The sequence below is a fragment of the Trachypithecus francoisi genome, unplaced genomic scaffold, assembly GCF_009764315.1.
Source record: "Trachypithecus francoisi isolate TF-2019V2 unplaced genomic scaffold, Tfra_2.0 Lachesis_group7, whole genome shotgun sequence".
In the NCBI taxonomy this organism is placed as follows: domain Eukaryota; kingdom Metazoa; phylum Chordata; class Mammalia; order Primates; family Cercopithecidae; genus Trachypithecus; species Trachypithecus francoisi.
The window spans coordinates 28,589,770-28,609,854 of record NW_022681472.1 but is presented as its reverse complement, the minus strand read 5'-3'; the positions used below and the strand labels follow the sequence as shown (position 1 = coordinate 28,609,854).

The 20,085-nt window shown below is 46.8% G+C and overlaps 1 protein-coding gene across 1 annotated transcript in view; it reads left to right on the top strand.

The window, feature by feature from the left end:
* The first annotated feature begins 656 nt into the window (after positions 1-656).
* The window catches only part of SBSPON (somatomedin B and thrombospondin type 1 domain containing), a 31,332-nt gene continuing 11,903 nt past the window's right edge, over positions 657-20,085 (top strand). Inside the window, 3 exon segments of the mRNA XM_033203621.1 lie at positions 657-878; positions 881-1,015; positions 12,937-13,131. Coding sequence (XP_033059512.1) covers positions 803-878; positions 881-1,015; positions 12,937-13,131 — 406 coding nt within the window. The 5' untranslated portion in view covers positions 657-802.

The following is a 20,085-nucleotide window of genomic DNA, read 5'->3' as shown; positions in this document are numbered from 1 at the left end:
TTTCAGGGGGAGAAATTGGCTTTATCAGAAAGCAGAGCCCCGTTATTTTATTTATTCTTCCCAGCATTCATGAATTGCCTCCTCGTGAAGCGAAGTGGCATTTTCCTGGTGCAGAAGAGTCTCATTATAAAATGCAGCAGAAAGAAAGGATGCTCTTCGGACTTATCTCCTGGCTTCTCTGCGGCCTGCGGGGACTGAGAGGGTGGGCGAGCTGCTGTCCACTCTGTATTTGAATGAGCTTTCCCAGGCGAAGGCGGGTGGCCCGCGCAGAGTGCTGCAGAGACGGGTTTAGTGCACTTCGAGTACTCTTGGTCTCAAGGCTTTAGAGTGAAAATACCCGCTTGCTAATGTGTCCCCAGGCGTTAGAAGTACAGTTTAGAGCCAGGAAATGTGGCCTCCCTGGCCGGGCTCCTGGCTACGCCCCGGCACCCCACCCTAACCGCCCCCCCGCCAACCAGCACCTGCTTTTCCGCTCCCGCGCCCCGTAGGTCCCCGTGCGGGAGCTGGGGTGCGGGCTGGCAGCGGGGAGTGGGTGGCGCCGGGACCGTCGATTGCGGGCGCGTCCCGGGAACTGCAGCGCCCTCCCCACCTGGGCAGGGGCAGCCCCGCCACCCGCCTGGGCCTCGACTGGCTCACCGCCAGGGCTGGGGAGGGGCGGCGCGGAGGGCGGGGGCCGGGAGCGGGGCAGGGCCCAGCTGTGCCTCGCCGGCCGTTCGGGCAACTCCCGGGCCGCGGCCAGCGGAGGAGCAGAGCGCTTGCCCCGGGGGTCTGCCGCGTCGCAGGCGCCGCCGGAACCCTGGCCATGAGGACCCTGTGGATGGCGCTGTGCGCGTTGGCGCGGCTGTGGCCCGGGGCCCAGGCCGGCTGCGCCGAGGCCGGCGCTGCTGTCCCGGCCGGGACCCCGCCTGCTTCGCCCGCGGCTGGAGGCTGGACAGGGTCTACGGGACGTGTTTCTGCGACCAAGCCTGTCGCCTCACCGCGGACTGCTGCTTCGACTACGACAGGGCGTGCCCAGGTGGGTGGCCAGGCCGAGGGTGGGGCGCCGGTCGTTCGCCTGCAACCAGCGGGCACAGGGCAGGCGCTGTGCCAAGGACCTCAGCCCCTGAGCCAGGTGTCCTCCAGCCCCTTCCCTCCTGGCGTGCCAGCCCCTCTATCCCCCCCATCCCCAGCACTGCCATCCAGGTACGCCCGGCTCCATTCATCCTAGAGTCTCCCAGTCCCCTCCTAGACAGCGAAGTGTCCTCCCCACAACCCCAGACAGAGCAGAGCCTGGATGGAAGGGATGGATCCCGCTGTTCTCCTGGAGGGGAGCCGGGTGACGAAATCTCCGACTCAGGAACTCCATTTGGATAGGGCCACCTCTGGCCGGCAGAGATGGCACTGACAGATAACCGGCATGCCCCGGGCCAGGCTCCACCACCTTCATTCTGTTAACCCTCGGGGATCTTTGGGGCTGGTGAGGGGTGATGAGGGCAGGATTGTGTAATCTTCCCACTTTGTGCCAAGGGCGTGCTCTGGGAAGGTATTGATACTTTCTTCTGAAGAGCAAGGTCTTAAAAAACTGAAGGTGTCCTCATCTCTGGACCCCAAAATGTAGCACTGGCTCTTTTTCCTAGGAGGTGTACAGTATGTTCTTGGAATTCAATTTTCTCTGTACAGCATGACAAGGGTTGTATCTTGAGGTCCCTATTATGTTGTAATCTTGCTGGTTTTCCTTTAGGGTCAGTCTTTTTCAACTTTAGATTTCCCACAGTATCTCACAGTTCCTTGTCCTTGTAAGGGCTCAATAAAAACCGGTTTAATTGAATTAAAAGATAAAGGAACAAATGATGAGTACAGCCCTGAGGAACAAGGTGTACCTGAGAGAAGCCAGCCATGGAAGTGGAAGTTGCCCTGCTCCTGTTAATCACATCATCCCCAAAGCCACACAGATGTGAGGGTTCGAGCTGAAGGATCCCGACCTGTCGGATCCTCAGCACTTTCTGGGGCTATGCCATTCCCTGGGCAACCAGATACCCAGTGGCGGGGGGCATCCCTCCTGCCTCTGCACTGTTTGAAGAGGGCTTCAGCCCACCGCCAGGCTGGATGCTGAAAGAACACACTTGAAAGCATTAAGATTTTTTGACCCTGGTTGAAAGCTAATGATTTACCTGTGAATATTGATATTCTTTTTGATAAAGCTTTCTGATAAGCTTCTTTCCCTTTCTGGCTGCAAGGCCAAAGTATTTTACTACTAAAGTAAGATGGAAGAGTTAGCTATTTAGGAAATGCAGCGCCCTTAAGCCAGGTGTCTCCAGCCCCTCCTCACAGCATCCTAAACTGTGGGCCTTGTTTCCCTGTATAACTCAAGCAAAGCCTCTCTCTCATGAGGGGCTTGCCTATGTTTTAAAGGTAATTATGGAATTCCTGTGGCCCAGTTAGTGTCCCCTGATCTGTGGTAAGCGCAGGGATAGAGAAGGGATGAAGATGCAGTCTCTGCTTTCTAGGACTTTCTACTCTAGCCAGGAAACCTGTGCAAACCCGTGTGAGACACACTTAGCACTGAAATAGGTGATCCAGGAGCTGACCTGGAAGGGAGCACTTAAAAGACCTAAGGAATTCAAGGAAGACTCCCATGAGGAAGTAATGGGTGAGCCTGGACCCGGAGAATGAGGAAGAGGCCGAGGCAGGCTGTAGGAGGGAAGCCCAATGTCACAGTCCAGCAGTTACTGCGGACGTCACCTGCTTGTGCCAGGCCCTGTGCTAGGTCTTGAGGCCAAAATGGTGAACAGGACAGATGCTGGAGGCAGCCAGATCTGGAGAGATGCAGGCACATAAGAGGGATGAGGAGAGACAAGGCGAATGTCTCGAGAAGAACTTGCTTTCTAGTGAGACCTAACAGTGCTCCCAGGAATTTCAAAACCCTCAGTCTTTATTTGGTCAAAAAAAAAAATTGCTTATTTTCGGTCTAGGCAGTAGAATAGTGTGACAAAGAGCTTATGGTTTTGGAGTGGGGATTTAGTGGCTAAGTATGGAAGCGGTGAGATGGCCTGCTGTCTTTTGAAGCTCTCAGAAATCACTGTAAGTGTGCGCCCCAGAGAAGAGCTGTGAGTTGGGAAAAAGGAGATGGTGTCAGATTGAATTTTAAAAGGAGCATATTCTGAAGCCCTCAATACCCTGTGGCAGAGTCAATAGAGGACCTTGCAGGCCTAGAAGGAAGCAGGTGTGGGACTGAAAAGCTCTGTGTTGAGAAATTCTCTGTGTCTGAAGTTTCTTGCAAAGGGAGGAGGAAAATAAAGACAGTTGGAAGGTGGCCACTTGGTGGGACTGAGTCTGCTCCTTCGAGGGTAAGAGCAGAGGGCCGGGAGCCGAGAGGCCCGGCCTGCTTAGCCCTGGACCCACGCCACAACCATGTGGACCGTGGCTCCTGGCCTCCTGGACCCAGAGCTGATCTGGCAGCCGGAAGCTGGTTTGGGGCAACTCCTGGAATGCAGCCTTCCCTCTCACAGAGTCTAAGTCTCAAATATTTCTTTTTTATTTGTGATTTTTTTTTTTTAATTCCAGAAGTAACCTGAATGCCTCAATTTTGCCTCTAAAGTCAGAATCCTGGGTTCAGCCTTTACCCTGGTGCCGTTTGGCTTTGTGACTTTGGAAAAGTCACCCTCATGGGGCCTAAAGCACCTCATTAAAGGGGAATGATACTGCCAGGCAGCAGTGATTCATGCCTATAATCCCAGCACAGTGGGAGGCCAAGGCAGATGGATTGTCTGAGCTCAGGAGTTTGAGACCAGCCTGGCCAACATGGCGAAACCCTCTTTCTTCTAAAAAGATAAAAATTAGCTGGGTGTGGTAGTGCACCTGTAGTCCGAACTACCCAGAAGGCTGAGGTGGGAGGATCACCTGAGCCCAGGAGGTAGAGACTGCAGTGAGTTGCGATCACGCCACTGCACTCTATCCTGGGCCACAGAGTAAAACGCTGTCTCAAAAAAAAGTGAGGGCAGGGGAGATGAAACCACTGTGTGGGACTGTGGAGTTGACAGAAGGAGGCTACACTGCACCTGGCTTGTGGTAGACATTTAGGTAGCAAATGTACTGTTGGTTGGCTCTTAGCACTAGTGGACAGTGGAGAATATTTTATTTGATTAAATATTTACATCGTAATTTTCTGACAACATATTGCTATAATTTGTATTCGTTAATATTAAATCATAAATACATTATATTCAACTCACACCATGTGCCAGATACTTAATACTTTGTCTCATTTAATCCTCCCAACAATTTTTTTTTTTTTTTTTGAGAAGGAGTCTTGTTTACTCTATCACCCAGCCTGGAGTACAGTGGCGTGATCTTGGCTCATTGTAACCCTCGCCTTCCAGGTTCAAGTGATTCTCTTGCCTCAGCTTCCTGAGTAGCTGGGATTACAGGCAGCCGCCACCATGCCCGGCTACTTTTTTTGTAATTTTACTGGAAACAAGGTTTCACCATGTTGACCAGGCTGGTTTCAATCTCCTAACCTCAAGTGATCCACCTGCCTTGGCCTCCCAAAGTGCTGGAATTACAGGTGTGAGCTACCACGCCTAGCCATCCCAACAATTCTTAAGAACGGCAGGTCAGGTCCACAAACCCATATGACAATCCCAATCTAAAAGGTGCTAACATTTTAAAGCTTTTTCATAACTCATTTGGTGGCAAAAATCTCACCTGACTTGCACTGATAGAAGGATATTGATCATCGTTGTTTATATTTTGCCTCAAAAATATTAATATATTTTTCAAGGAACTGCTCCAGACCCTGCTAAGGAGCGGGGGATACTCCAAATAAGGTACATAGACTGTATTCCCTTTCTAAGATCCGGGAAGTCCTGAGTTCTGAGACTCAACTGCCTCAAGCATTTGGGAAAAGAACCTGGTGACCTATACTAGCATTTTTATAGACAGAACAGTGAAGGCTTTCCAAGAGTTTTCATCACTCAAGTTAACACCAGTGAGCAGAGCTGAGATCTGAAGTGCCTGATTTCAGACTGCCAATTGCCACATATATTTATGCCAATTTATGGCTATTATTTATTCCTAGATAAATCAGATTTCAGCATCTCAGAACCCTCAGTTACTCTATGCCCATAGAACCCTTCTGCCTCTTAGAATCTCTTCTCTCTCTCTTTTTTTCTTTTTGAGACAGGATCTGATTCTGTCACCTAGGCTGGAGTGCAGTGGCGTGATCTCAGCTCATTGCAACCTCCACACCTCTGCTTCACAAGCTCAAGTCCATCTTCCCACCTCAGCTCCCTGAGTAGCTGGGACTACAGACATGTGTGCTGCCAAGCCTGGCTATTTTTTGTGGAGATGAAGTTTCACCATACTGCCCAAGCTGGTCTCCAATTCCTAGGCTCAAGCAATCTGCCTGCCTTGGCCTCCCAACATGCTGGGATTACAGGTGTGAGCGATGGCGCCTGGCCCTCTTTTCCTGCTTACCCATTATATTACCTATTGTTGCTACCTAAAGCCTTTTTTGACTGATATTACATTCAACGTGAATGGAAAATGTAACTGAGTCAGTGTAACTAAGCATGCTTTACTTCTATTCCTTCTGATTTTTTCATCTTGATAAATACATTATTATTATTATTATGTGGCTAAGAGATGAAATACTGGCATTTCTTTTTCTAAGTAAAAATACTTTTTTTCTCATGTAAAAACTAAAATGTTATTGAATCTATACAATTACTAAACTGTCAAAGACATCTGTTCGGGAATGATCTCAGGAAATCTCATTATGACAATGGCATGAGTTTCAACACCAAGGGAGCATCACGGCTCCCTTCCCACCTCCACTAAAAAAGGGATGGAAAATTCTCCACTGGCTGCGCCTTACCAGGGATGGAGAAAAGTAGAGTAGGGGAACAGATCCTGCCCTGGAATAACTTCTTGGAAGATTTGCTAATGAGGTGGATAACACCCCCAATCTCTAATTCTCCAACTGGGTTCCTAGGGTTTGCATTTTCTAAGATCATAGAACAGTAGTTGCATTAGATAATTGATTGGCAGCTTAAGGAGAGGGTAATAATTAACCCAAGTGAAGCAGGACAAACATTGAATAGCCTATACGGGCTGGTGTCTTCTCCTAGATTTATGGAGAGTCTAGGAAACACACTAGCCAAAGTCTGATGCCATCATATTTGGAGGGAAAGAGGCACCATGCTTGAAAATATAGGCTCCAAACTCACCCAAAGGAAAGATGCCAGAGTCTACGATGATTTAGAGAGTTGACGCTTTATAGGAGCCAGAACGGTCTGAGAGACGTCGCCTTTGGCTTTAAAGAAAAAAAATGAGCGGGGCCTGCCTGGAGCCAGTATTCAAATAGAATTGACTTAGTAGAATTTGGCTGCGGCCCTGGGTGAGCAGTGAAGGAGGGTCAAGTTGTTAACACTTAACATTTACTCCATACCAGGCACTCTCCCAAGCACTTCACAGTTATTAACTTACTTGATCCCACAACCCACTGAAGCTATTCCTCGTTTTGGTCTCATTTTACATACGAGGTAAACAAGGCACGGACAGGTTCGGTAACTTGTCCGAAGTCACAGCGCTAATAAGGGGTGTAGTGAGATTTGAAGCCAGGTCCTCTGGATCCAGAGCCCACATATCAAAACATGATGTTTTTCTGCCTCAGAGAAATGAGGTCTTATGAGAAGCAGTGTGCTTTGTGGGGTAGGCCCCACATAAACACCAGTAGAGTGAGCAAGCCTTCTCCCTCCATCTACTCAGGGCCCCTCAAGGGCAGAGTGCATCTTGCTCATCTTCATAAACCCCAATGGCTATCATGATGCTACTTCATAATGTTTGTCAAAAGAATGTGAGCAGTCGTCCCACCCATCCCCACCAGGAGATGTTGTCCATGGCTTCAGATGACACTGCCATCCAGAGTGTTGCCACATTTCCTTTATAAAAGATTTTCCTTCCTTTGTATATATTTTGTATACAAAATATATGTTTGTTGCAGAAAATTTGGAAAATACAGAAAAGCACAAAACAAGAAAACAACTCACCTAGAAACCTGTTACCCAGAAAAAAAAAAAGTACTATTTTCTTTTTTATTCATATCTTTTTTCCCCTGGGTTACATAGTGTATAAAATTCTATTTATCAAATGACGCAGCCCATATCATCTTGCTAGTACTTCAGGAACTAGTACAGTAAATGTCTCAAAAGAAAAAAAAAAAAAACACCCTTTGGGGGCCAAATAGCATGGTTTCGGCAAGAGGGAAAAAAAGTCTTGATCATTTTTTTGAGCTTTCTGATGGAGTAATAGGCACTTGGGGAATGCAGTCTCATTTGGCTTTCAGAGAAGCTTTGACCAGGTTCTACAGAAAGAGGAATACACAAGGAGAAAGAGAAAGGAAGATGATGGCCAGGCACGATGGCTCATGCCTGTAATCCCAGCACTTTGGGAGGCCGAGGTGGGTGGCTCACCTCAAGTCAGGAGTTCGAGACCAGCCTGGTCAACATGGCAAAACCCCGTCTCTACTAAAAATACAAAAAATTAGCCAAGCGTGGAGGTGCGCTCCTATAATCCCAACTACTCGGGAGGCTGAAGCATGAAAATCGCTTGAACTCAGGAGGCGGAGGTTGCAGTGAGTTGAGATCGCGCCACTGCACTCTAGCCTGAGTGACAGAGCAAGAGTCTGTCTCCACAAAAAAAAAAAAAAAAAGAAAGAAAGAAAAGGGAGATGACATATATTTAAATTTTTGTCCCTATGAGGTGTGCATGTGTGGGTGTTGGGGGATAATAGGGCCGGTTTTTTTTCTTCCACAGAATGTGAAGAAACAATAGCTATGCATAAACGGGTACTGCTGTGAGTATGGTGTAAGAACATTTCCTTAGGAATGATTAGGACTATTTGAACTTCACAATGTGAGGGAGAAAGCACTTGTTTGTGGGTGGCCTTAAACTTTTAGATGGCAAAGAGCCAATAGGCAGGGCTAGATTACAAAGGAGAGTGCTTGAGTCTCTGTGATTAACCAAGGAGACACCGTTACATGAAAACAAGAACAACGCCTCACATCGAAGAAGAAATAGTCCAAACTCTCTTTATAAAATGAATGGCTCTGGCTCTCGGCTCATTTTGTTGCTCTCTGTGTGCATGTATTTGGCATTGCCTAGAAAAGCATTTGAAAAAATATATGTATTTTTAAATGACCCTTTGGTACCTAAAGGCTGAGAATAGGGTGTTTTGCTCTGGCTGGCACAACTTCCTGAGCTGTGAACAGACCTAGAGAAAGTCCAGTGGTGACTCTGAGATGAGAAGTGCCTAGAAAGATGGGTCCAAAAGCGGAAGACATGACCTTGAAGAGTCTGGCTGGGAGGAAAGGAGACCTCCCCAAACCATGAGTGGCACAGACCACGTCAGACCATGAGTGGTACATAAAAAGTAAGCATGGATTATTACTTTTTAAAACATATTCTGAAATTCTTGAGTGAGGGAAATTTGGATCAGATGAAAGGAAATGCCATGTTATGGCATAGATAATAAAAGTAAAGAAGCTTGTTACTTTCAAAATGTGGTCCTGGCAGGAGATATACATAGATCAGAATGGATCTAAAGGACTCGCAGCTGCCAGGAGAAGCTTGGACCTACCTGATCTTTAGGCACAGAAAACAGTGCTCCTTCCAATGGACACCCTTGGGGCCATTGCTGCCAGGAGAGCCCAAACTCTAGGCCAGACTAGGAATTCCCATGGGTTTGGCTGTGGGGGCTTCTGATTTGTTTGTGTCCTTCCGCCCTACTTCCTTCCTTTGCTGAAGCCTCCATCAATGCTTTGGTTTCTAACAAATGATATGAACAGATCAGAGTCTGTTTCAATGTAGAACATTATCTATGGAGGAGGGGAAACATGCCCAATACCATTTATTTCATTCATTCACTCATTCATTCAATGAATGTGATTAAGCACCTACCATGTGCCAAGCGCCAGGAATGAAATAAAAAACTATCATGTCCTCAGGGGCATCAACAATAAACACAACAAATGAATATGTAATTATGAATTATGGCAATGCTACAAGGCAAGGAACACCAAGCTCTGAGAGGAAATAAGTGTGTGTGTGTGCGTGTGTGTCTGTGTTGTGGGGTGGGGCGAAGAGCAGAAAAAGCTGGCCAGAAAAAGATTCCCTGAAGAGGAAATAGTTAGTCTGGGAATTAAAGGGTGAGTGGGACCCAGCTATGCCCAGTGTGGGGAGAATATTCCCAGCAGAGTAAAAATGTGTACAAGGGTCCCAGGGTGGGAAAGAGCTTGGTGTGTTCAAGGGGTAAAGAGACCCATGTGGCTGAACTTGGAGCAGAGATGGGCGGTGAAGTGCAGGTGGAAGTGGAAGGTCAGGCAGAGGCCAGGTTACGCAGGAATGGAAGCTTGTAGGTCACAGCAGGGAGTTCGGATGTCAGATGAAATCCAAATGAAATGAGGGAGTTTAAGTCATTTATTCTTTTTTTTTTTTTTGAGACGGAGTCTTGCTCTATCTCCCGGGCTGGAGTGCAGTGGCCGGATCTCAGCTCACTGCAAGCTCCGCCTCCCGGGTTCACGCCATTCTCCTGCCTCAGCCTCCCGAGTAGCTGGGACTACAGGCGCCCGCCACCTCGCCCGGGTAGTTTTTTGTATTTTTTAGTAGAAACGGGGTTTCACCATGTTAGCCAGGATGGTCTCGATCTCCTGACCTCGTGATCCGCCCGTCTCAGCCTCCCAAAGTGCTGGGATTACAGGCTTGAGCCACTGCGCCCGGCCAAGTCATTTATTCTTTTAAAAAATTAGTGAGCCATCTTTTAAAGTAATTGTACTTGGACGTGACTGGCTATCTCCATTAGGACTGTGAAAATGTGCTGCTCTTGTGTGTGATTCATTACTGAGATATATCACTTATTCTCCTTTGGCTGTGGTAGGAATCTCTGATAACTGGAAAGGTCTTGAGAAAGGGGGACCAGTTGGTAAATGGGCAAGGACTTGATAATTCCTTGCACTCTGAATCTACATCCATTATCTCACTCTCCAATGAGCTGAGAGCCAGAGGTGACTGCCAGGCCTTCAGCAGAGCTTTTAGGTGTCTATTTTCTGTCTGTGCTCTCTTCTGTCTGCTTCTCTGACTCTGTTCTCCACTTCTGTATGGTGCTTGAGATCACCTCACAAATAAATTGCTTGCATTTAAATCCGTATCCCACAGGCTGCTTCTGGGGAGACCCAACCCGAATATTAACTTGAGTTTAAACAAAGAAGAAAAGAGCAAGCTTACCGAGCTTCTTGGCACCCATTAAATCTAGGCTTTCTTCTCCTAAAAGGGGTGGGTGATGTCATCAAATCGTAACTCTGAAGCAACTGAGAAGCTATGACAAACTTGGAGTCAAAGGCCACCATGCCGCTCCTAGGTGCCACAGTCTATCGGCTCCATTAACAGCTGGTGAAACTCAAGTGAAGATTGAGAAGGTCAGATTGTAAAAAGAATATTTTGATATGCTGTGAATAGATGTGAATTTGATAAGCTAGTGGGAAAGGGGACACGAATACTATTGGAATCGTCCAGAAGGAAATCTGTGTCAGGCAGCTGTAATAAATGACTTGTAATAAATCTGTCAGAAGTTTCCGTACTTCCCCTAACCTCCATGACCAAAGATCTCTTGTGATCTATAACGGCTTGCAATCCAAATAATCAAAAGTTCACAGGCTAACCAAGAATAGAATCTTTGGGGCAGTATAGGAATAAATACTTCTTAATTTATTTCATCTTCTGACACAAAGTATTTTGTGAAACACCTTTTTATTCCTGTAATTCTGAGTGAGTGTTTTTTATTTTGTCTCATAATGAAGCTATTGAGATGTCATTGTTCTGGACCCTACAACTTTCTGATTCTCTTTGTGGAGCTTTTAAAATCATGGATTGGAAAAACAGGATATAGCGTTTTGCTAAGGACAAACTGTAACCAACAGGAACAACTTGATGCAGTGATTGATTCTGTAATTTTGAGGACTTCAACTGTGAGACCAAACCAAATGCAAGAAACAAATACTAGACAAGAGACACATATGATGATGGAATCCTGGGAGGCTAAGTTCAGTCAGAAAACCCTCCCCAGTGTCATCTTTTACCATAAGAACTGAGTCTAACTCAAGGCCATATTACTAAGTTCTGAGTTAATGCTATGGCAAAATTGTATTTTATAGTGATGTCCAAATGTTAATCTTTGAAACAAGTGCATTCTTTTGTATGCCTTATTAAGTATTGTTCAAGCCTACCACATCACAGCAGGACTAGCTAGACTCAAGGCTGAAGGTGGAAGAAAAGAGGTATTGAAATAATGAAGGATAGAAGGAATCCTTCTCAATCAGCTCGCAGCCTAGGGGATCTCTTTAAATGCCTTTTGCTTCGATGGGCCAATGAAATTATGAAATCATGAAAATAAAAAGGGAAGGGCTAACAAGAGCCAACAAAAGCAGAAAGTGACCTGTTAGTGGTTTTCTGAAAGATGTAGGTATGCATGGCGGATATTGGGAATGAACTCTAATGTGGCTCATCCTGGCTTCTTCAGGTAGTCGACATGTGATACCTATAGGTATTTAGTTGATGAATGAAAGCATGTTTTAAACTAGTTTGGAAATTTTAAAAATACTGACACGTTTGTGTTGCTTGGGACCCTTTTTATGTCAGGGTTAGCTATGTGCTGCCAAATCACATGTCCTCCGAAAACCATAAATGCAGAAGTTCAAATCAAGCTTTCAAAGAAGTCAGAGTGCTAATTCTTGTGGGAAACACTATGAATTGGAAAGTATGAGGATGATAGGAAAGTGGATCACACTTCAAGGGAAAAAAAAGTTTGGCATCTAGGTCATGGGCACGTCTTCTGTCTTCTGGTTCTTTCCTTTTCTTATATTTAATTTTAAATCCTGAAATAATTCAATTTAAAAGCTGATTACAGTCTGAGACACATTAGAACTTTGAATGAGAAAGTTAAATGTGACGCCATATTGATTTTATGGTCATGGTGAGGAAATTGCATTTTTAAATTACATCTTACAGATTTGGTAAGTGGACTTCAGAATCAAGGAAGGAGAATGGCTTTAGTTGTCCATCAGGGGAATCCTAATACGTATTGCTGGACTCCAGGGAGCAGCCCAGTGCATGGCTGGCTGCTGAGAAACCAGCTGAGCCCCACGCCGACCAAATTGTGTGGAAAAGCATAGACCAACAGCACAAAGACTCCAGGGCTAGATTCTTGGCCTGACTCTGCCTCTTCATGCATGGCCGTGAATACTCTTTACCTCTCTGGGCCCTGGTGGCTCATCTCTAAACTCCAGCCCTCATAGTTTACAAGTCTACAAGCCATGGAGAAAGAAAATAGAGTAAACAGGAGAAACTTAAAGTATAGGGGTCCCTATGCATGGCCCTAAGCCCTGTTTCTTATGAAGACACATTTGCTGAGAAGAACTGACCTGGGTAGGTGATGGGATTGTTGGTGGGTGAAGTACATTTTCTTTTTTATACCTTTTTTTTGGTTTGCTGTCTATGATGAGAATGTCTTGTTATAATAAAAATGTTATGGGCAGGGGCAAATAAAGTTAATATCAAGGAAAAGCAAAAGCAAATATCCGATCTCGGCCCAGGGAGTATGAGAAATTCCCCTGAAAGCATCCGTCTCTTCTGCTTGGGTGTGTTTCCCTGGGTCAGACCCACATTTAGGATCCCGGGGTATCCAGCTGCTTCTAAGGGCTACCAGGTTATCAATTCACCATCAGGGTGGGCAGGTGGAGTCAGTGTCAACTGGGACCTGCTGAGGCTTTGTGTGCATCTTCTGATACAGGGCCTGGGGCCAGGCGAAGTTTACATGGGGCTAAACTCAGCTGTTTGTGTTGGCGGAACAGCCTGACAACCTGGCGAGATTTACTCAGGTGAGCGTCCTTTTGTGCTGTTTTTCAGCTCGCCCATGCTTCGTGGGGGAATGGAGCTCCTGGAGTGGTTGTGCAGACCAGTGCAAGCCTACAACCCGTGTGCGGAGGCGCTCTGTGCAGCAGGAGCCTCAGAACGGCGGGGCGCCCTGCCCACCCCTGGAAGAGAGAGCCGGCTGCCTGGAGTACTCCACCCCGCAGGGCCAGAACTGCGGGCACTCCTATGGTACTGATGTTTTCATGGTTGCTGCCTTTGTTATCTGTGATGACTTTTTGACCTCTTCATCCCATAAAAGGCCATATGCTGTGCCAGGGAAAGTTCCATCCACCACAGGGAGTGGGATGGGCCAGGCTGCCCAAAGTAGATAGGAAGCTCAGGAAATGCTTAATAAAGGAATTATGGCCAGCTGTGCAAACGCCTGCCTTTCCCTCACTTCCCTTCGTGTGTTTTATAATCCGATGGCCCATTCTCATTGTGCATGGACTCAGTAATGAAATAAACCGCATGCTCGTGGTTTTGAGTGAACTCAATCAAGCTAGTCATGAAGGACTTTAGATAGGAAGATGACATTTCACACAGCACAGTAAGTGTCCAGGAAGGATAACGCTATTTCACCTTCCACTGCAATTCCTGGTTCATTATGCACACTCACACATGTGGGAAAATCGTGGAAAAATCACAGAATTCTAAACAATGATAAAATGATTGTTTTATTATTATTATTATTTATTACTATTTTTGGGATGGAGTCTCGCTCTGTCACCCGGGCTGGAGGGTAGCAGCATGATCTTGACTCACTGCAACTTCTGCCTTCTGGGTTCATGCCATTCTTCTCCCTCAGCCTCCCAAGTAGCTGGGACTACAGGCACCCGCCACCATGCCTGGCTAATTTTTTGTAGTTTTTAGTAGAGACAGGGTTTCGCCGTGTTAGCTAGGATGGTCTCGATCGCCTGACCTCATGATCCACCCGCCTCAGCCTCCCAAAGTGCTGGGATTACAGGCATGAGCCACTGCGCACGGCCTTTTATTATTATTTTTAAATGATTCCTTTTACCTGCCTCTCCTCTCAAGACTGGATTGGGGCTAAAGCAATTTGAAAAGATCACTCTGGTTTTGGAGTGGCCAATGGAGGGGCCAGGAATCGGCTCATTAATGAGCCAGAGACTATGCAAGGCTCACAGAGAAATAAATGAAAAAGTTAATGTGTTGATCTGCATTGAATCCAATAGGGCAAACACTGACTTCTCAGGATAGCAAAAACCATATGTTTCTCATAGGAACGTGGAAATTTCATGTCAGCACAATCCTTGTAAAGCCATTTTGTTCCTTCTTTTTTTCCACACACGAATATTTATTGAGAGTCTACTTGATGCCAGGTGCTGGGCTGGGCGCTGGGGTCACAATGGTGAGAGAAGTTGATGTGGAGCCTGCTGTCAGGTAGATCATAGCCTAGTGAGAGGGGTGCAATCATCAGATAATCCAGGGAATTAATGGATTACAGCTGCAGTAATTGGTGCAACTTGTAGAAAACAAGTGAGAGGTGCAAGGAGCGCTCAGCGGATGTAATCAGGTGATTCTCCTTGGTCTTGAGGGAAAAGGAGGAGGGGCTTCCCTGGAGATGGGGCTGAGGTATGTAGACTGCCCAGGCAGTCAGACTAGTGCGGTTAAACCTGATGGCCAGGTGTAGAGGGTTTGAGGGATTTGGAAGCTGATCAAGGGAAAAGCTGTATCCACGAGAGGCAGTAGCACAGCAAGCTTTACTGGGCAGTGTTTGGACAGGGCTGCATGAGAGGGGCCGCCCTCACAGCATGAGGCTTTTCAGAGGCTTATGGTGGGCTGAGGAGAAGGGCACAGCAACTCCTGGGGGAGAGGGAGACTGGAAAGGGGCCTTAAATGTCAAGGTGAGGTCACCCAGCAGCACAGTGGAGAGTCTGTTGGTCAGAGACCTCAGAAGGGCAGCAGCATCTTGGGGTCTGATAACACAAGGCCTATCAGTGGCCAACAGATGCTGGGTATAGTTTCACAGGTGTACAGGCAGGCAGGCCTAAGTGGCTAAAAATCTGCCTATTTGGCTATTTAAAAACAGTTGCATGTGTAAAAGATTTGAATTTTGTGCCAGCATGTTTGTGAGCTAAAGGGTCTTAGCCTAGGGTCAGGAATAAGCATCTTTGGCTCTTTTATGTAACATGGGGGAGTGCAAGGCCCGCATGCGATTGGCAAAGGAAGGTTGGCGTGTGGGGCACACAGAGAACACCATATTTGGGATTCTGGGCTTTATCTTAAGAGCCATTGGGGTGTTCTTTGCAGGGGAGAAGATCACTCTGGTAGTGGAGTGGCAAGTGGAGGGGCCAGAGTGTTGTCCCCCATTGATGCGGAGGTCATATTAAGGTCACAGGGAGGTCACTGAGCGCTTCAGACGTGGTTGCTCACAGACATACGCCCAGTCGCTTTCAGAGACACTACACAAACGGCTCGGGGAGGAAGACGCTGTAGGTATGGATGTTTTTGGTGGTTCTTAAAAGCCAGCGCCAACTTATCAGGAAAAGCAGCCCACCTACTCCCGTGCCGCGCCTGACTGCTAGAGGGTTCCTTCAGCACATTGGGCTCTTCGATGGGACACCAGGCTGTCGCGCTCCCCTTCCCAGCCCTGGGTCTCTACCCAGGACAATGCAGGAAGTTGTTAGCGACTATGTCTTAGCATATCTGTACTGAACAGCCTCCTTCCCTACTATCATAAAATAAAAGATGTCAGCTTGGGAAGAGAGAAATCCCTACTTGAGGTAGGGCAGCTGGCATTTGCAGTCCTGACTTTGGTCCCCAGCATTCCCCTCCTGTTGGAGATGTCTTGGCGATGATTACTCCTGTCACAAGCTAGTTGGGGAAGACAGGACCCCTCCAACAACCCTGTCTGGTGATTCCTAACAGGTGGTCCTGGACCAGCAGCATCAGGATCTGCTTCCTCAGCCCCACCCACCCAGACCCATGAGATCATAATCCCTGCATGTGGGCCCAGCACTCTGCATTCTAGCAAGGCTTCCAGGGGCTTCGGATGCTCACTGGAGTTTGAGAGCCACTGCTGTAGCCCAAGCCTGACAGACACCCCCCTGTCATAGCTGGGTCACCTAAGTAGCACTTTCCTGAAGGCAGAAGTTCCCAAAGCGTATCCTCTTTTATTAGAATAGTTGTGCAAGGCCAGGCGCGGTGGCTCAAGCCTGTAATCCCAGCACTTTGGGAGGCCGCGACGGGCGGATCACGAGGTCAGGAGATTGAGACCATCCTGGCTAACATGGTGAAACCCCGACTCTAATAAAAAATACAAAAAAAATAGCCGGGCGAGGTGGCGGACGCCTGTAGTCCCAGCTACTCGGGAGGCTGAGGCAGAAGAATGGCGTGAACCCGGGAGGCAGAGCTTGCAGTGAGCTGAGATCCGGCCACTGCACCCCAGCCTGGGCGACAGAGCGAGACTCCGTCTCAAAAAAAAAAAAAAAAAAAAATGGTTGTGCAAGAAAAGGGATTAGTAGGACAATATGGGGTAAATCAGACAGTTTTCTCTACCAAAGAACTTTTCAGAGCCTTTATTATGTGGATCTGTATTTTCATTCTATAAGAGAGAGAGGGGGGATTTGCAGTATTTTCCCACTTAATTTGATTATATGACCTCCTTTTCTATGGAGCATCCCACTAAAATCGTTCATGTGCTGTGGAATGCTCTTTGGAAAATGGTGGTTTACTAGAGGAAAACAAGAGGGACATGAGAGGCAATCATGTGAACATCCAATTTGGTGGATTCTCCATGGGCCCCAGGCCCTGTTTCACTCCAGGCACTATGCATTCACTTATGTGTTTCATTAACTTAACACTCACTGAGCACCTCCTATGTGTGCCAGTACTGTGCTAGGTTTTAGAGATCCAAACTTGATTAACAAGCATATCACAGCTAAATAGAACTCACGTTGGTGAGCTCTGGGATAGAAGGAAACACAGGTTGGCGTGGGAGCGTGGAGAAGCAGCCCGCACTCAACCTGGAGGCTTTCATCCTGCTGCATGGTCACCTGTGTCCCTGTTACTGCCTCCCACCCCCACCGGACTTCCTGTTCACAGATCAGGCACCTTTGTGGTGCGACACATGAATCCCTAATGTTTGCAGAGCAGAGAGATCTTACAGACATCATTGGTTCAGCCTTCGTAGCAACCCCGTGAAGGAGTGCATTTATTTTCTATGGCTGCTGCTACAAATTACCCCAAATTTAGTGGCTTAAAACAACACAGATTAGGCGGGGTGTCATGGCTCATGCCTGTAATCCCAGCACTTTGGGAGGCTGAGGCAAAGGTATCACCTGAGGTCAGGAGTTCAAGACCAGCCTGACCAACATGGTGAAACCCCGTCTCTACTAAAAATAAAAAATTAGCAGGGTGTGGTGGCATATGCCTGTAATCTCAGCTACTTCGGAGGCCGAGGCAGGAGAATCGCTTGAACCCGGGAGGCGGAGGTTGCAGTGAGCCAAGATTCAGCCATTTCACTCCAGCCTGGGCAACAAGAGTGAAACTCTGTATCGAAAAAACAAAACAGATTTATTATCTTACGTTTCTGAAGATCAGAGTCTGACATGGGTTTCTTTGGGCAAAAATGAAGGTGTCAGCTGGGCTACAGACCTTTCTGGAGGCTCTAGGGGAGACTCCTCTTCCTTGCTTTTTCCACCTTCCAGAGGCTGCCCGCATCCTTTCCTCACTGCCACCGCCCTCTATCCTCATAGCCAGCAACAGTGCATTTCTCTGTCCCTTTCTTCTGTTGCCACATCTTTTTTTTTCTTTTTCTTCTTTTCATATAAGATGGAGTCTTGCCCTGTTGCCCAGGCTGGAGTGCAGTGGTGCAATCATGGCTCACTGCAACCTCTGCCTCCCAGGTTCAAGTGATTCACCTGCCACAGCCTCCCAAGTAGCTGGGATTACAGGCGTGCGCCAACACACCCGGCTAATTTTTGTACTTTTAGTACAAATGGGGTTTTGCAATGCTGGCCAGGTTCTGACCAACTCTTTCTAAGGCTCCTGTGATTACACTGGGTCCACCTGGAAAACCCAGGCTATGCTTCCTATTTTAAGGTCAGCTGAGCAGCAACCTTAATTCCACCTGTAACCTTAATTCCTTGTTCCCATGTAATATAACATATTCACAGGTTCTGGGGATCAGGACACGGACATCCTTAGGGGTCACAGTTCTGCCTCCACAGAGAGGTAGGACAGAGTCATTATCCTTGGTTTACACCTGAGGACATTGGAGTTCCGAGAGGTGACAGCACGTGTGAAGGATTACTGGAACTTAAACCTGGATCTCCTGGCTCTAAATCCTGTGGGATTTTCCCACCTCAATGTGTTTTGCTATTAACTGTCATCATTACAGCTAAAATTGTAATTACAGATTCTTGTAACTAAGTAGAAATATAAAGGCCCGTGAAGCCAGTGAAGGAAACATGATCCCCGAAGCTCTCTTATTAATGATCAAGTGGCTATTTCCGTTTTCCTGTTTCATGTAATGCATACCATGATTATATTTTTATCATAAAAACAAATTTAAAAAGCCACGTTACTGAATGTGTTGCACATCAATGACAATTGTTTATATATATATGTTTTCCTCCTAAAAGGAGACCAATGGTGCAATATGATAAACCATATGCCTCTAGGTAGATATTATTTGTTAATTTTTCATTTTACTCTCTTCTGCACCATATCTACAGACCAGTGATCCCAGGCCTGCTTTTGTGACACCCCATTGTGTCAGAGGGCGTTATGAAATTCTCAAAGCAAATTTAATTTACTTTCATGTTCAAAGTAAGTATATGCAATGCCCTGCTTTTAGAAGTGGAAGTTGTTGTAAAACCAAACAATGGTAGGCTGATAGAACGCCAGAAACATTGGCAAATCGCCTATGAACAAAGAATATATTGCACTTGAATACTGTTGCCAGGAAGGGGAACTTAGATTTATTGGGGGCCTTTGTCCCGGGGATGCTGGGTTACGTGCTTCCGCACATTAGCAGAAGTGGGGCGGGAGGTAAAAACAATTTCTAAGTTATTTCATTACTTAAGTAATGCAAGTTGAATCTGGGGGGTGTATTAAAAAGTGGTGCTAGTTCTGGGACCTCCAGGCAGTCTGGCTCATGTGAGGAGAGGGACCTTGGCAATAGAATGTGCCACCACCAAGCCCAAGGCCTGGGGGCAGGACATGGAGGGGAGCAGCCCTGGCTTGCTCTTAGGATGCATCCTAATCCCAAGAGCATGAAACCAAGCTTGATAGAAAGTCCTAAAAAACAGATGGGCCAAGCTTGGTGGCACATGCCTGTAATCCTAGCACTTTGCGAGGCCAAGGCAGAAGGATTGCTTGCGCCCCAGAAGACCAGCCTGGGCAACAGAGTGAGACCCTATCTCTACCACAAACAGAAAATAGAAAACAAAAATGAAAACCCCCAAGTCCTCAGAAGATAACTTCTGTGCTGGGTTCTTGCTTAGTCACGTACTATTTATCTTCCCTTCATTTAACCTCGGTGAGCCCCAGTTTTCTGATGAATGAAATTGGTATAACACCACTTTACAAAGTTTTGGTGAAGGTTAGTAACATGTGATGTGAAATTACTTTGTAAATGAGAAGGCCATACACATACCAGGGGCCATGGTACCCATGGGGTGATCCTGCGTCCACTGCGTGCCCTCCCTGGCTCCCCTACCTCATGGCCTGAGGGCACTCCAGATAAAGGGGCTAAAAGTTTCTCTTTTCCGTTCTTAAATCTGACTTCACATAGAACACAATGATTAGTGACAGAAAGGGAAAATAAAGCCGAATTTAAATAATTCATGGGAAAGATGCTGCATACAGTACTGGAACTTTGTCATCTGTGTTATTATAGAGGCAGTGGCGTGCCTCCCTGAGGAGTTTCATTTCGGAGACATTGCCTGGCTGGGCTATATTTAGATATGAGCCTTAAACAGATTTCTTAACCTCTCTGTGCCACAGTTTTCTCATCTGTGAAATGGGGGAAATAATAGGATCTATCTCAAGAGGCTTGTGAGAATTAATACATGAAAAGCGACTTAGAGTTGTCCCTGGAAACTCAGAAATGTGTAATTGTTAGCTTTTATTTTTATTATTAGAGAACCTTTTCCAAGAATTTTGTATCAGAAACTA